The sequence below is a fragment of the Diabrotica virgifera genome, chromosome 10, assembly GCF_917563875.1.
Source record: "Diabrotica virgifera virgifera chromosome 10, PGI_DIABVI_V3a".
In the NCBI taxonomy this organism is placed as follows: domain Eukaryota; kingdom Metazoa; phylum Arthropoda; class Insecta; order Coleoptera; family Chrysomelidae; genus Diabrotica; species Diabrotica virgifera.
The window spans coordinates 57,615,725-57,633,627 of NC_065452.1; the positions used below are offsets into that span (position 1 = coordinate 57,615,725).

Here is a 17,903-nt window from a genome sequence, read left to right on the forward strand (position 1 = left end):
CTTCTACACAATTTATGTATACATACAGATAATAAATATACGTTCAAAATTTATTTCGCCGAAGAGATGACGGTCGCTATGACGGTCGCGAAATAAATCCTTTTTCACCATCCAAAAACAGGTTTCACATTTATTTTAAATTTTAATACTTCTACACAATTTATTTATATATATGTACATACACATAAAATATATATATGTACCTACAAAATTTATTTCGCCGGAGAGATGACGGTCGCTATGATGGTCGCGAAATTAATCTTTTTTCCCCATCGTAAAATAGGTTTTATATTTATTTTAAATTTAATACTTCTATACAATTTATATATACATACACATAATAAATTAATATATATACAAAATTTATTTCGCCGAAGAGATGACGGTCGCTATGATGGTCGCGAAATTAATCTTTTTTCCCCATCGTAAAATAGGTTTTATATTTATTTTAAATTTAATACTTCTAGACAATTTATATATACATACACATAATAAATTAATATATATACAAAATTTATTTCGCCGAAGAGATGACGGTCGCTATGATGGTCGCAAAATTAATCTTTTTTCCCCATCGTAAAATAGGTTTTACATTTATTATAAATTTAAATACGTCTACACAATGTATATATACATACACATATTATAGCATGAACGATGACGGTCGCAATGACGGTCGCGATGAGGGTCGCGATGACGGTCGCGAATTCAATGCTTTTTCCCCTATCCAAAGAAACTGCACAACGTCCCTAAAGAAGTTTTCACTTCAAAAATCAAAATTTTACAAAATTTACCTAATGAAACGGCACTGGAAATCCAATCATCGTATTCTTCATAAAATTCGGCGCATATTCGATTTCACAAGTTTAAGTCTACCTTTGCAAATAAGAGGTGGGGGTGAGTGGGAACCTTCTTATGAAAAAATGGCTGTAAGTCCGGTTCTGCTAAATCGATTTTTCCATACTTGGTCATGTTGAAAACAGCTCTTTTTCGTCAATGTGTCTTATTTTCGAAATAGCCTAATACGTAATTTGCAAGCTAGGAGGCATTATTTAATTATTTTCAGAAATATAGTTTTCCTTGGAAAATATTAAATACAAGCATTTTTAACCCTGTACTACAAAATTAGACCAAATTAGCAATATACATAATACTGAATGTCGGATACATAATACCAAATAAAACCGCATGTCGATACCCTTTTTCTATCTCGAGATATCTTAAATGTGTAAATTTTAAACATAACTGTTACTGTCACCGGTAAACGAGGTTAAGGAAAAGTAGTGTGCTATGGAAAAAACAAATAAACATTTTCCAGATGAAAACGTATATAATTAATTAAAACAACAATAACAAACAACACTAAAACAACAATAAAATATAACAAAGAAATAAAAGCAACTAGTTACTTAGTCTTAGTGACTGAATAAATGTTCAAATTGTTGCCCATCATTTTCGATGCAAGCATTTACTCTTTCAAGAGTAGATTGAACAGCAACATATTTAACTGTTTGAGACTTTTATTTATGGGGACGGATTAAAGACCTTGTTTTTGCCGCTAGGCCTACCACTCGAGAAAACATGATCTAGAATCTAAAAATACGAAACGCCATTCAAAGCATTGCGAAAACAGAAATTGAAACTGCTGTTCAATCTACTCTCGAAAATGATGAGCAACAGTTTGAACATTTAGGTCGTCACTAAGTAAGTAGTTGCTTTTATTTCTTTGTTATATTTTATAGTGTTGTTTTTCTTATTGTTGTTTTAATTATATACGTTTACATCTGGAAAATGTTTCTTTGTTTTCTCCATAGCACACTACTTCTCCTTAACTTCGTTTACCGGTGACATTAACAGTTGTTTAAAATTTACACATTTCTTAAGATATCTCGAGATAGAAAAAAGGTATCGACATGCGGTTTTCGGTATTATGTTGATAATTTGGTCTAATTTTGTAATACAGGATTAAAAATGCATACTTGTATTTAATATTCCCCAAAGAAAACTAGATTTCCGAAAATAATTAAATAACGCCGACTAGCTGGCATATTACTTATTAGGCTATTTCGAAAATAAGACTGTTACATTGATGAAAAAGAGCTGTTTTCAACAAGACCAAGTATGCAAAATTCGATTTAGCAGAACCGGACTTACAGCCATTTTTTTATAAGAAGGTTCCCACTTATCCCCACCTCCTATTTGCAAAGGTAGACTTAAACTTGTGAAGTGAAATATGCGCAGAATTTTATGAAGAATACGATGATTGGATTTCCAGTGCCCTTTCATTAGGTAAATTTTGTAAAATTTTGATTTTAAAATTTTTGATATTCAATTACGCCCTCTAGCGGTGGACCTACAATTATGAAAATAATTTCCAGGCTTTTCCTGAGGCAACTTTTGTTATAAATATTTTTTTCTGAAAGCTGTACTATAAACGGTTCCTGAGATATGGCTGGGAGCCATTCTTATTGGGACACCCGGTACATTAAAAACATTTTAGAAGATCATGTTTTGTCATTTAAAAGCCGTATTGGATATAACATATTGGTGCTAATGCACGTCTTCATGTCGCTAGAACAGTAAATACATACCTTGATGAGATTCAATTTAAAAATTATACTGGCCAGTATATAGCCCAGATCAGATTTAAATCCGATTATAGCATTTATGTGATACTTGAAAACATGGCGTTCGGAAAAGAAATCCTATTCCTATGATACAGGGGGCTAAAGATAGCAGCATGGAAAATTTCATTCCACATGCATATGCAATATTTTTGTCCGTGAGTATAGAACATAATAATAATATGTTAAAAACAAATAACTTACCTCACACATGTTGTGTTTGCATTCAGTAGTAATCGGATTGTACACCAATTCCTGACAACAGGCACATTTGAAATTTTCTTGAATTTTTGCCAAATATTTCTGCTTTCCTAACTTAATACTTTCATTGCAGTCATCCCATAAGGCAGCATTGTCCACATCTTCTTTTATTAACTTACTTATTTCTTCAGGTACTTCGTATTCTATCTTTATTTTTTTATTCATCATTTCAGTGAATACATTTGTTATGGTATTTTTTTCTTTGGTAGGCTTTTCTTTATTTTCTTTTCCTTCTACGTCGTCCATTTCGTCCTCACTCGCTTTGCGTTTTTTGCCTTTTGAAGGCTTTCCCTTCTTTTCTTTTTCTCCTTGTTTTTCAGAATAATTATCTGGATACTACAACATAGATATAGAATACAATAAAATAGAAAATTGTACAATTTTATGCACAAATCTTACAAAGAGCCAGAGAAAAAAAATAAATCGTCAATATTATATAATAGAAAATAATGAAATAAAACAAACACAATCTATTGCAAAAATTTAAATAAATTGCATAATCAACGCATACTAAATTTACAATTAAGATGCAGTAGAAATGAACAAACCATGACACGTTAAATGCTACTAGGAGCACTCCCGAATCATAATTTACAATGTATATACATTGTAAATCCCAAATCATGATTTAAAAAGTTTATACATTGTAAATTATGATTCGGGAGTGCTCCTAGTAGCATTTAACGAGTCTTGGTTTGTTTATTTCTACTGCATCTTGAATGTAAATTTAGTATAGGAACTAATAAGTTTAAAAAATCCACAAGGAAAAAGTTTTCCTGTAGTTGGCTGTATACCATGCAATACAAAAAACAGTAAAATCCTTTATAAAAGGTATATTTAAAATCCCTCAAAAGGGCTACATCAAAATCACATACAGTAAAACCTCCGTTAACCGAAACCTTTTTAACCGAAACATCGTTTAACCGAAATGACATGACAGTTTCAATAATTCCGTCAATAAAAAGTAAATTAAAAAAAAGCAATAAAATTAAGGAAAATGAACATGTTTAGGGTGTTCTTTTGACGAGATCTTGTATTTTCTTTTGTGTTTTCCTTTGACAATGATGTTTTGTAGCTGTATCTCTCTAATACTATGTAATTTGATAAAAGAACAATACAAAAACAATGTTATTTTAACCGAAATTCTTGTTAACCGAAACGGAGTCCCCCCCAATTATTTCGGTTAACGGAGGTTTTACTGTAACTAGTTTTCGACTGGTTTACCAGTCATCATCAGTGCTTACCTAAAATGAATATAACCTGGTAAAATAATGCAAAGATATTGAAATTTTGAATACGGTTAAGAAAAGTTGTAGGTTATACTCACGTGCAATGTACATGCTAACCACCAAGATATTATTTAACAAAAATATGTGGGTCAAAGCCCAGTAAAAGTAGTCCGTCAAGGAAACATCGGTTTAAAATGCTACATTAAGCGTGGATGTTTAAAATATTTTGTTAATATGCCCCACGTAGCATCTGAGCTGTGGATTTGACTTGTTCACATGGTGAAAGTATGACAGCAAGTGACAATGAAATGGATAGAGACCTCCGAACGATGACAAGACAGAAATGACAGTTCCACAGGAAGTTGAAAATTAACCTGTCATATTTAAAGACTATGGTGTACAGCTTGTTAAAATTAGAAATTATGTAACAACACACTCCATTGTGAAAATTATCATTTAAAATTCAGTAAACTAGATGTTGTAGTTAAACATGTATTCACGTATACTGTAAGTGGAGGTAGTTAGGCAAACCACATTACACAAAAGTTTTGTATTCGAGAACTAAATTCAGTAATCAAATCTTATTATCAAGAGATCTAAGATTAAAAAAAGCAATTTTGTGTTGATTTAAAGTTATCGAATTTATTTAACTTATTGGTAACTGTTGGAATTTGTGTAGGTAAGTGTGTAAGAAATCACAATGGGGGTGGCTGAGGTGTAAAAATGTCTTAAATAATCTAGGGGGATGTATCATTAAGAAAGCACAAGCTCAAACTTAGGCGACTAATTCCTAAAGACCTCGCAGGCTGCCCGGATCCCTAAGGGGGCCAAAAACCGAAACCGTCATACGATGATGACAGTAGGGGCTGGGGGATATGAGATGTCTGTGAGGAAATTAGTGAGAAAGGAACATGAACGAGAGCCAGAAAGAAAATTAGACTTTTGATTTGGTTTTACTATAGATGAGTGTTATATGTTGGTAATGACAGATTGAATAGGTAGGGTGAGAATAGCCATATGTAGAAATATGGTGGTGGGTTGTATGTAGTTGAAAATTTGTATAATGTTGATGTGTGTGGATGATGATATCAGTAATTTGTATGTATGTTATGGATAGATAAAGTGGTTAGATGGCTGAAGATGACAAAATGATTACTGTGGCTAGTACCAGATAAATTATTATAAGTGTGAATGTGAACGAAGCAGTAGAAGGGGAGTGAAAAGTGATATTGTAAATGTGTTAAGACAAAAGTTGTCGATGGAGTGGTTGGAAGTCCTGATTGAACGAAACATGGCGGTTGACACAATTCGGACTTTTTTGTTTTTCTTTGATTATTTCTAGGTCCTCGTACAAGTCTAATTTTAAGAAGTCTTTCTGTGGTATGTTGTGAAGTAGAGCGACATCATCTGGGATATTCAACTTATGATTTTTATGTTTGAGTTGTTGAGAAAAGGTAGAGGTTTTCTCTCTTTTAGTGTGTTCAAGAGAGCGAGAAGCAAGTGATCTACAAATTCTTCCTATGTAAGTATCATCACAGTCAGAACATTGTAGTCTATAAACACCACTACGATTCACGTAATTGATGCTATCTTTGGAATTGGATAGAGATTGTCCTAAGTTGTTGGATACTTTAAAAGAAATTTGGATGTTGTCTACTGATCTTTTGGTAATATTCGAAATATCCCCAGATAGCCTATCTTGGTGAAAGGGTATAGAAGCATAAGTAGGTTTGGTTGTCGAATACCTAAAGAACGCAGCATGTCGTAAGACTTTAAGCTGTATTTTATGAATGAGCTTGTCTATGTGTGGATCGTAACCGTTATTAAAGGCTATTTGACGAAGTATGTTTAATTCTTTAATGTAATTGGATTGTGATAAGGGAATGGTTTCAAGGCGGTGTATGTAACTGTGAAAGGCGGCAAGTTTGTGTGACATAGGGTGGTTAGAGGATAATGGTATGACATGGTCAGTCTGTGTCGGTTTCCTAAAGATACTGAAATCGAAGTGGTAATTTAATCTGGTAATAGTGAGGTCAAGAAAGTGAATTGATTGGGATGACTCTAAATCCATGGTGAATTTAATATTGGGGTGGATTTGATTAATTTTAGAAAGTAATAAATCAACTGTATTTGAGTTACCTGAGATGATCAATAAACAATCATCAACATAACGATACCAATGGAGAATTTCAGGATTTTTCATATGTACGGATTCCAAATGATCCATAAAAATGTCAGCTAGAAGAGGAGATAGGCAAATACCCATAGCTAACAGGTTTAGCCATGGGTAGTTGCCTAGTATACTTTTTCAGAGCGATTGTCGATATATCTTGATTTGACCTTGAAATGACCTTTACCTGACGTGATAGAGATCAATGGACCCAGGATTCGTGATCAGCGAACCCAAAAACCCCCTTGTCATGTGGTTTCGTCAAATAGTCCACAATTTATTTTTTTTTTGTAAACCTGTGTAATGATTATGTATTAGGAGAAACTCTTTTACTGACTAATATTGGTTTCATCTTTCTGGGTACATAAATTCTCAGAATATGAGGATATGGAGTGCAGATAACCCGAATTATTTTATTGAAACGACTTTATATCCACAGAAACTTGTGAGTTTGGGTTGTTATAAGCAAGCAACGTATTGTAGGACCCATATTTTTTGAAGGGATTCTAAATGCTGACAGATACCATCAATAAATTTTAACTCCATTTATAAATCAATTGATGGATGATGAATTAATAGGATATTTTCAGCAAGATGGGGCTCGAATACATACAACGCTGCAAAATTTGAATTTTATTATGGACTTTTTCGACAATAGGGTGATAAGTTTAAATACGCCTATTATACTCCCCCTCAATCCTGTGATTTGACTCCATGCAATTTCTTTATGTGGCCACATCGAAAAAATTCGATTTTTCAAACTCCTGTAGTAGGTTTGGAAGATTTTACACAAAGAATAGAGAATCATATTGAAGAATTAAACAATACTCCGTGGATACTAAAGAATGTTATAGACTCAATGAGAAGAAGAGTTACAGTATGTAGAGATATTGGTGGGGGACATATACAGAATCTTCTTTGATTTTATTTATTGTTATATATAATTTTATTTAAGTATTTTGATGAAAATAATTGTGGATCGATCGTTATCAACATGTATACTTACAACAATTTCATCTTCATGACCACCTTCTTCCCATGGTGCTGGATTGGGGTCATCCCTCCTCAACAAATATCTGTATACCAAAAATCCAGACTCTCCCTTCTCTGGATAATATTTAACTACTTTGTAAATACCATCGTACCGCAATCCATCTTTGGGGCTGAATTTTGAGTTAATTTTAGGATTACCCTTCCGTACAACTCGTACCGGCAAACCAGCTCTCCAATCAGTTGCTTCTGCCCCATTTTTGTCAAGTGGAGCATTGCAATTAAGTGCTAAAGCCCTACAACAATTTTCAGTATTTGTTAAAGGTGCCGGTATAAAACAGGAGTACATATCGCACCTCCGTTCAAAGAGTGTCATAAGTCAAAAAAGCAAAGTTTCGAGAAAACGACATTTAAAGTTTGTCCTACAACATTTTCGAGTTTAATTCAAAAACTATTAAAATTAGAATAATAACTATCTTAGGCAGTTACAACGGATTTTTAAGCTATATAAAATAGCGTATTAAGTATATTAAAAATCATTAAAACATTTTTTTTTGAGTTGTGACACTATACAGATAACATAACGAAAAATTTACGAAATATTATTTGTCAATAGTGACACTTGTACCAATAGTGGTACTTGTGTTACAGAATATAATATCATTATTATTATCTGGTTAACAGACTTATACTTTTTAATGATGTAACTTTAAATACAAGTAACAACATTAAACACAAACTACTGCAAAAAGAAAGATAAATAAATAAGTAATAAATGTGTCACTTTTCTTGAGCATATACCCAGATTGTTTTGAATAAAGTAATCACATATACTGTCTTAACTCAACAAACGACGCTTTATACACAGCTTAGATGGAGAAATGCTTTGCACAAGTCGATATGTGACACTATTTGTGTTCGGTGCGTCGCTGATTTTGGATAATCCTATAATGACACCAGTGTCATCTAACGGTAAATACTTGACCCATAAACGTGACACTTTGTGACATGAGTTTATAGTTTTATGAAACTGTTGGTGCAATAAAACGATTTTAAATTTTTTTTGAGTTATGACACTCTTTGAGCGGAGGTGCGATATACATTTCTACTATTTTATTTTATATCCTTTATTTATATTATATTAGTGCGGAATATTGAATAATTTTTATTAAAATACTGGATTACAATGAAATAGTGGTTGATATCCACCAAAATGATAATTCGCGATTAAAAACAAAGTATCTGACCTCTGGTGGAATAAATTTAAACTACTAAAAGTGGTATAAACAAACCTGAATGGAATTTGGTCACTATTAAAATTTTTTTAGTAAATTTCACCATTATGAGTAGATTAAAAGATTTTAAATCAAATCGGTATTATTCTGCTCTTCAAATGAATGATTGTTTATACCATTTATTTCGGCCATTTTACTGCGTTCGACCTGTCCTCTATATTCAGTTTCAATCGCGAATTTTGCTCATAGATATAATAACCTATAGATTAGGCTAGCTAAGGGCCGCTCTGTGCATCAAGGTGTAACGCCGATATCAAGGACGCCATTGGTCAATATTAATTTTGCGTGGTCTAGCCATCTTTGTCAGTCATATGAGCGGTATCGCTTAGTAAAAAGAGATAGATAGACCACCGATCGACTGCCGCGCGTTACGCTTTTTTGCTCAGTATGCCTTGTCTACGGTTAACATGTCTCTGATTTTGCTAATCAATATTTTGCTGTCTGACATTTGTATTGCATTATGACAGCGTCTATGCGAGGTTGCCAATTTTTGTCGTAGGTTTCTCTCAGTTTCAAACCTTTAAATCATGTAAATCAAGAAATAAAAATATCTCTGGATGTAATTTAAAGGTTTAGTTTCTTCTATTATTGATATACTTAACAAATATTACACAAAAAAAAATGATGCGGAATTAATTCAATATTTGCAAATGTTGGATTACTTAAAGAACAATTTAAATGGAAAGTGAGAAGTTGTCGACATTTGTAATTAAAAAATCAAAATAAAATAAAGATATATTTTACAAAATATATTTATTTATTTATAAGCTCAACAGGCCTTGTAGGCCTAGGGCTAAGACGTTTACATTTCTGATTACATTTTGTTTTAGTCTTATAAATTTTATTTAATTACACTTCAGTCTTTTTATACACTCCTTCATCACGTCCCTCCATCTCCTTCTGTTCAATGCTAGTTCTTTCCATCTCTCAATGTTACTTTTCATCAGGTCTTCGTACACACTGACCTTCGATCTTTTTCTTGGCCTGCCTTTCCTTCTCTTTTGTATTGGTCCTTCGTGAGAGTACCATTTTTGGCATTCTTTTACTTCCCATTTTTCGATGTGCCCCAAATATTCCCAAAGATCAAAGCACTCTGTGCTTTGATCGTCGTCGTTGTTGTTGGCTTTTTATACAGTTCCTCCAATTCTTTACTGGTTCTTCTTCTTCACTGACTTTCTATTTGCGCACCTCCATATTGCTCTTTGCATTTTTCTCTCCTATCGTTCAAAAGGTCTGTTTGTGGCTTTTTCAGCACCCATGTTTCGCATGCGTATGTTACTGTAGGTCTGATAACAGTCTTATAATTTCCGATTTTTGTTTTTCTTGATACGTATTTGGATTTCATTAATGTTCGTAATGTTCTATATTTTTTATTTCATTTAGCTATTCTTGCCTTTATCTCTCCTTCCTCATGACCATTTTTATCTATTTTGGTTCCTATGCAATTAATTTCTTTGGCTCTTTTGAACGAGTAGTTGTTCGATTAAAAACGAGTGTTTTTTTTTCACCTATTTGTAATATGATGTTATTTTCTTTTTCTTTTTGGATCTCTCCCATTATCATATACCTACTTTGTCTTTTCTTCATTTATTTTAAGTCTCAATATTTTGGCTTCTGTAATGTTTTTCATTAATTTTTGTAGATCTTTCTTGTTTGTTGCTAATAGTGATAGATCATATGCAAATGATATGCATTGGTGGCCTTTTTTAAATATCGTTTCTTGCATGTTTATTCTGCTTTTCCTGATTATTCCTTCCAATGTCAGATTGAATGCAGTTGAGTCTACTTGTCCTAATACTTCCTTAATTTTAAACTTTCTGGATATCGTCGGTACACTACGAAAACCAGATAAATGTCGAAATACCAAAATCGAGAAAAAACGTTTTTAAAGTTTAGTGCTTTGTTTTAAATTAAGCGTACCAGTTGTGTTTGATATTCGATATGCTAGTGAAAGATGCATACATCAGAAATAATATTCTATCATTAGTTTGAAATAGTTAAGAGACCTAGCTAATTAAACCTAAATTTAAGATCGAGGTGCGATCACTTACCTGGTTTTACCTGTAAATCACACTGTATTAAAGACACTTATCACCTTTTTACTGAATATGGTAGATATACAGCAGTAGAAATATATTGTTGTTCAGCAAATATATATGTGCGCTTAGTTGGTTTTACATGCAACAGAACTTTGATTTTATGGAAGTAAGTAGCGATATATTGTTTTATTTGAAAATGAAAAGTTGGTTAGGTGTAACTTATTTGTTTATTACACAAATTATCTGCTGAATGGTAAGTCGTATCATTTATTGGGTTTTACCTGTATGTAGAGCGTAAAAAGCTGAGAATTTTGGTATACTTAACTGAATATTTTAAAATTTGTCATTTATCTGGTTTTCGCAGTATACCGACGATATATGCCATTTTCATGCTATTTCTTTGTTGTGTTTTCCATCGTTGTCTTTACCATCCTGACAATTTTACTTGTATCCCCAATTCTTTCATCAGTTCGTACATCTGCTGTCTGGTTACTGTGCCGTAGGCCTGCTTAAAGCCCTACGCTTACAAAATATAACAAAACGGAAATTATAGAAAGAAGTTTTTTTGAAAAAAGTTGAGTTAAAATTATTGAGTTTGTCAATTGCTCTGTTTTTCACGTCATTCAAATGCCTATAGGCATTTTGGAGGTGTTTAATTTTTTTTTATTTTTCAAAGCGCGCGAAATTTTGACAAGCAACTTGAAATTTAGTAAATCTTTATGACACTGCGATTTTACAGTACATATTACAATATAAAAATGAAGGTGTAAACTATTCGGTCCAGTGCAAAAAACAAAGAGGCATATCGTTATTTTAAGAAGAGTTCATTTCAAAAAATATATACATATATGAAATTTGAAGTATTGGTAATACTTGTAATACTCAACATTTTCATATATTTGGTAACGTCGCATTTAGTTCTCAACATGGCCGTCTAAAAAATTTTAAAATTTCAATTTTTCGTCGTTTTTTATTAAACAATGGATATTCTGCAATTTTTTTGGAAATAGCTTAAACTTATTCACATTAAAAAAAAATCCAAAACAGCGTGGCTAATAACTCAACTGGTATCTTAAGAACCCATTTGGTAAAGAAGATGATCATTTTAGGTAGATAGATAGATAGATAAATTTATTGATCTTTTTGTATCATTTACATGACATAAGACAAGTCACAAACATGGTATACTTATAGTACAATAAGTAGGTTATTAAAAAATACGACACTAAAGTAAACTAAAGTTATCTTATTAAAAACATTAATGGTAACAAACATTTAGTAGAGAACAAGATTACGAGACTGATAAAATTTTGTTAAAAGTATAAAAATATCGGAATCAGTTGCTAGCTATTGTTCCAGCCAATGAATTCGTCTAGAGAATAAAAACAATGTTCAGTTAAAAACAACTTTAACCTGGTTTTGAACTTGTTAAAATGAAATATTTCTTTTATTGAATTTGGTAGAAAATTTACCATTAAAACATACAGTACTGCTTTAAGACAGGAATTTCACCTCCAAAAGAATAAGGAAAAAAAAAAGAATGTGTGTGTACTTTGTACGCACGTAAGAAGTTATACTTCTATTATATGATTTCAACGAAATTAATATACTTTGAACAGTTTATTTGTTTTATTTAAATATTAAAGTCATAAAATGTATAAAAAAAATAAAAAAGAAAAATTTGCATCGGGGATCGAACCCGCTTATGTTAGGGTGATTTTGTTGGAAATCAAAGCGCCTTAGCATTTAGCTACGCCCGTCATGTGGGAAATTAGACCAACTGAACGTTTTAAACTTTTTGACAGTTCTGAATTTAATCAAATTAGTTTGATTTTTGTGGAATCAAAGTATTCAAATACAACAAAACATAGAATAAGATTGGTAGAAATTTCGTTGGTAATCAAATTATGTAAATCAAAGCATTACCTACAAGGTAGGTACGTTTACATTTTCCAAATAGGTACTTATGTAATTTTTTATTACAATACTGAAACATTTACAATTACGTACCTGTTGCTTTTAAAAAGTATTTAAAAAGTAACTACAATTATAAACTTGCTTTTGTTTCTGTCCTCTCAACAATAAAAACTAATATACACAACATTTGTTTACCCATAACCGACATATTGGACAGGTCATTGTAATTACCCAATCCGAGCATGTATAACACTTCAGCTGCGCCCAGGACCAAGACTTTTGACGAATTCGCGTACATATACATTTACTCCCAACGCGCCTAAAGAAGTTTAACTTCAATAAATCATTACTTACATATTGCCTCGTTTAAATTCTTGATCCATGCTCTGCACATTTACTCGTTTATTTCCACTTAAATCTCTGCCTCCACTTCCCGTGTAAATAAATTCATCGCCTTGATCTATATCGTCTTCATATCCGCCACTTAAAACAATTGAGTAAGCTCCAGTATTTGCTCCTCCATGAATACCACCAACAATAAGACGATGAACTCCAACCTCAGACACCTAAAACATTCGAATAATGAGATCCAAACAAACAAGAAGTGTATAATGCTTTACTAAGAATAATGCAAACAAGGGTACTTTGCCCCTGCCAGGGTAAATTTTGCTCCGTTACTAAATTTTCATTTTAGTTTACCTAACTAGAGAGGCAGTGGCGGCTCGTGGCCTTAGAGACAGGGTCGGCAAGGTTTTTTGTCTCCTCATATAGGTATACCATCAAACTAAAAGGCTTAAATCACCATAGGAGATTTTGTTTTTTTATTTTTTTTATTTGATGTACTTGACATTCTCTCTTGTTTCATGGTGTTTTGCCAACACGTGTTGATTCTTTTGAGACAAGATAAATCCCGTTTATTTGAGGCAGAAATTGGTGGTAATACGAAAAATGGTGAACAGTTTGTTGTAATGAATTGCAGTACTTACTACATAGAATTATACATACATACATATTTTGTAAGTTATCCCACTTTCTGAAAATATTTGGATCGGCATAATTTTTAATAATAAATATCTTGGAAATTCTTTGGCGAATGTAACTTTTAGATTTTGAATCGTCAAAGAGGTCAAAAATTTGCAAATTCAAAATTCGAAAAACGAGTATCTATTTGCATATAATAGTAGGTATACAAAATTTCAAGATATACCTACTCGTTGTTCGAGATATGTATCATGTCGTTGTCTTTTTTGGGATGGTTCGGAAATATCAAGCGAATCCAAAACTTCACTGAGTATATATTGGAAACTACTATCATTACGAAAATCTCTGAGATTTTGCACCAGCTTTCTTATTCTATTTTTGGAATAAATAATGTCAGTTGACTGATTTTGAACAACAATGAATATCTTGGGCAAACTCTGTCTTAAAAATATTTAAAAGGATATTAAAAGAGTAATTATTTAATAAAGTTCTCAAACCGATTGCTTCACGGTCGAGGTATCGCCACTTTCAAAATCGTCGCCTTCGATAGTAAAATCAAAAACTTCCAAAAGCTATTCACGAAAATCTGCTACAGATACTAAAACTACCAGAGATAATCTGCTTAGATAAAACTAACCGAGATTTAAAATTTCATCGCGTCTGACAAACTGTTTGCTTTTTTTTTTTCGAAACAAATTTGTTCTAAAGCAGTAGTCCGTTTAGGTGAGCTAAACTGGCAAGAAAAGACGATATTCTTTATTTTTTTACACGTATCATGCAAAACTAAATTCATTATATGCTCATAATAGTGAGTAAATAAAGCTTGTGATGCAATAGTTTTATTTTTTGCCTGGAGACCATTCAATTCACCACACATCACAGCAACGGGTTCATAAGATTACCCCAGTTTGCCCTACCAATTTATTTTTGATATCAAAAAATTTTAATCTGTTCTTTAAAACACCAAAAATATATTCTGCCTTATTGCTTTTACTCACGTCTCTAAAAGCTAAAAACCTCTCATAAATATTACCACGTAACGCTTATCGAACAACAATAATTGATAATTGTGAATGACATGATAATCAGAAGTTTCATCTACTTCCAGCGAAAAGCAAATCGTTTTCTAAATCTCAGATTCAATAACGTTATTCAAAATGTAACTATTGTATTAGTTCATTCTGTATTACGAATACACTTCGAATCAGAAAGTAAATATTTCTAAAAAAAAATTATTAATTATCTATAATTACTTTGATTTTTAACAAATGCTTCGATCCATCGTGTCTACTAAATGATAATTCCATAATTCCTGACAACTTAAAAAAATTACAATATCAATTAAACGACGTAAAACGGCGTGATTATTTTTGACAATTTCTGCCGATGCTTCCAAATGAAACACCGACCGGCAGATTTAAATGTGCCGTACCTGCCGCTTAATGCCTACGGAGAGAATGTATGTTCGCTTGCTCATTATTTCGTTGAGTTTTAGGTGTAAATCGTCAAGCCACGGATGAGTTGGGGTCGGCTAGCCGAAAAGTCGGATGAATGGCTCGAATCATTCATTTTTTGAGAAGTCTGTTATGCGCAAGAATCACTTAACGCTCGGATTGATTAAATCCTTTTAAAAACCATGAATAAAATTTAAACTGTATTATCTGACAGATTTTTTTTACTTCACAGATACAAATATTAAAAAAATCTATATCTATAAATGTGAGGGTCGGCACTGCCGACCCTGACCGCCCGCCACTGTACAGAGGTATTTCCAACTATAACAAAATTAGTAACTATACCTGTGCCCTGTATTTCCAACGCCGTCCAACATCGATTCCTGGAATAGGGCCAAAGTGGTCCTTGGAAACTACAGTACATTCCGTCGTTCTTCCAGCGCAAGCCATACCTCTACCCCAATCACGTTTAGAAGTAGTGGTCTTACTTGGCATATTTGCTCGCTTTTTACTCAATCTTACTCCTTCACCTCTTTTAACTATCTCGGAATCATCGTTTTTGCATTCTGGGCAGTACCTGACAAATCAATAAAAATGAAAAGATTTTATTCATCAATAAACGCTTAGAAGTAGTCAAAGTAGAATATTTTTTACAAATGTATTATCTTATAGACTATAATATTTATACAGTGAGCACGTAAGGTTGGAATAAATTAATTATTTCGTAAACCGGTGACTTTAAGGAAAAATCCCGAAACAGGTCGATTTTTATTTTTAAATTATGATTTTTTGTCACATATATAATACTAGTGACGTCATCCATCTGGGCGTGATGACGTAATCGATGATTTTTTTAAATGAGAATAGAAGTCGTGTGATAGCTCGTTAGAAAGGTTATTTAATTCTCTATTCAGTAATATAAACATTAACATAATTATTTATACAAGGTGCTCTAAAAAAATTTTTTTAAATTAAATTAATTGAGACAAAAAGAAGAATGTATGTAATTTATTTAATTCGAAATACATGTTACTGTTGCCAGAAAACAGAAAAAAATGTTTATTTTAAAAATAAACATTGCTTTTCGCTTAAACCAAGTGTTTAAATTGCCAAGAAGAAGGTAGGTGGCAGCTTTAATATTGAGTTTAAGAGAAGAAAAATATTTATTTGTCAAATAAACATTTTTTTCCTGGTTTCTGATAACAGTAATATGTATTTCGAATTAAATAAATTACATACATTCTTCTTTTTGTCTCAACTAATTTAATTAAAAAAAAATTTTTAGAGCATTTTGTACAAATAATGATGTTGATGTTTATATTACTGAATAGAGAATTAAATAATCTTTCAAATGAGCTATCATACGACCCCTATTCTCATTTAAAAAAATCATCGATTACGTCATCACGCCCAGATGGATCACTAGTATGATATATATGCCAAAAATCATAATTTAAAAATAAAAATCGACCTGTTTCAGGATTTTTTCTTAAAGTCACCGGTTTACGAAATAATGAATTTATTCCAACCTTTACGTGCTCACTGTATATATTATCGGTTTACAACGTTCTCCGTCTTCCGATGCCCGTTCGCCATTCCTCTCTGTCCGCACCTTGATCTACTTGCAGATCTCTTTCATCCATGGCTTTGTTTAATCCTGCCTGCCAACTTTTCCTCGGTGTACCTCTTCTTCTACCTTGCGGTTTCCAGTTTTGTACTTGTTTTGGGATTCTGTCTTCATGCATTCTTTGTATGTGACCAAACCATCGTTGTTGTATTTCGTTGATGTCATCATTTATTGTATGTGCGACCTTCATTATTTCTCGTATCTGTTCATTGGTGACATGTTCTCTTCTTGATCTTCCTGCAGCTCTTCTCCAGAAAGCCATGTCGGTGACCTCTAACATTCGTTTTGATTTTTCCTTCATAGGCCATACTTCGCAGCTGTAATAAAGCTTTTCACTACAGCGTTATATACCTTTTCTTGTTTTGGTTGTTTATCTGCTTGTCCCTGAGTACTGAGTTTAGGAGCGTAACTGCTTTCCTGCCCTCAGTATTTCGTTCTTTAAAGGCTCCGTCCATTGTTCCATCATTCGTGATTTTCTTACCCAGGTATTTATATTCGTTTCATTTACTAATTTTTTCTCCTCCATCTAGTATCAAGTCCTGCTGCGTTCCACCGATATTCATATATTTGGTTTTTCCTATGTTGATCTCTAGTCCCCATTTCCTGTATTCCTCTATTAGCTTTCTTGTCATGTAAGAGATATCATCGTAGTCTTGTGCTATTAGTATTTGGTCGTCTGCGAAACAAAGAGTATATTATAGTGTATGGTCATTTAGTGGGAGTCCCATGTTCTTGCATTTCCGTTTCCAATTTTTAAGAGCTTGTTCCAAATATATTTTAAAAAGTGTTGGAGAGAGGCAGCATCCTTGTTTGAACCCTTTATTTGTCAGAAATCCTTCGGTGAGTTTGTTTCCTTGTTTAATTTTCGTGGTCGTGTTGTTATAAAAAATTTTTGTCGTATGCCTTTTTCAGATCAATATATACGAAATGAATCTCTTGGTTAACCGCTGTCTTCTTTTCCATGACTTGTGTGATTGCAAAAAGATGATCAATTGTAGATCTTCCGGCTCTAAATGCTGCTTGTTCTTCTGCCTCCATTTCCTTATATTCGTCTTCTATTCGGTTTTTTAAGATTTTTCCGTATATTTTGTTGATTGTTGGTGTAACGGAAATACCCCTGTAGTTACTACATTGTTTTCGATCTCCTTTTTTGTATGTTGCTGACATATACTATAATTTCCATTCTTGTGGGACTTCTTTGTTGTTAATGCATCTTTGTAGTAGTTTTCTTATGTGCTCGTAAAGTCTTGGAGTTCCGTTTTTTATCAACTCGGCTGGAATCCCCCCAGATCCTGGTGTTTTACCGTTTTTTAGTT

The 17,903-nt window shown here is 32.6% G+C and overlaps 1 protein-coding gene across 1 annotated transcript in view; it reads right to left on the reverse strand.

Moving 5' to 3' along the window:
- Positions 1-17,903, reverse strand: part of LOC126878462 (E3 ubiquitin-protein ligase UHRF1-like) — a 47,656-nt gene that overhangs the window by 10,831 nt on the left and 18,922 nt on the right. Inside the window, exons 6-9 of the mRNA XM_050641199.1 lie at positions 15,306-15,537; positions 12,880-13,091; positions 7,291-7,570; positions 2,829-3,221 (exon numbers count right to left, since the gene is read on the reverse strand). Of these exons, the coding sequence (XP_050497156.1) occupies positions 2,829-3,221; positions 7,291-7,570; positions 12,880-13,091; positions 15,306-15,537 (1,117 nt within the window). The remainder of the gene's footprint in view (positions 1-2,828; positions 3,222-7,290; positions 7,571-12,879; positions 13,092-15,305; positions 15,538-17,903) is intronic.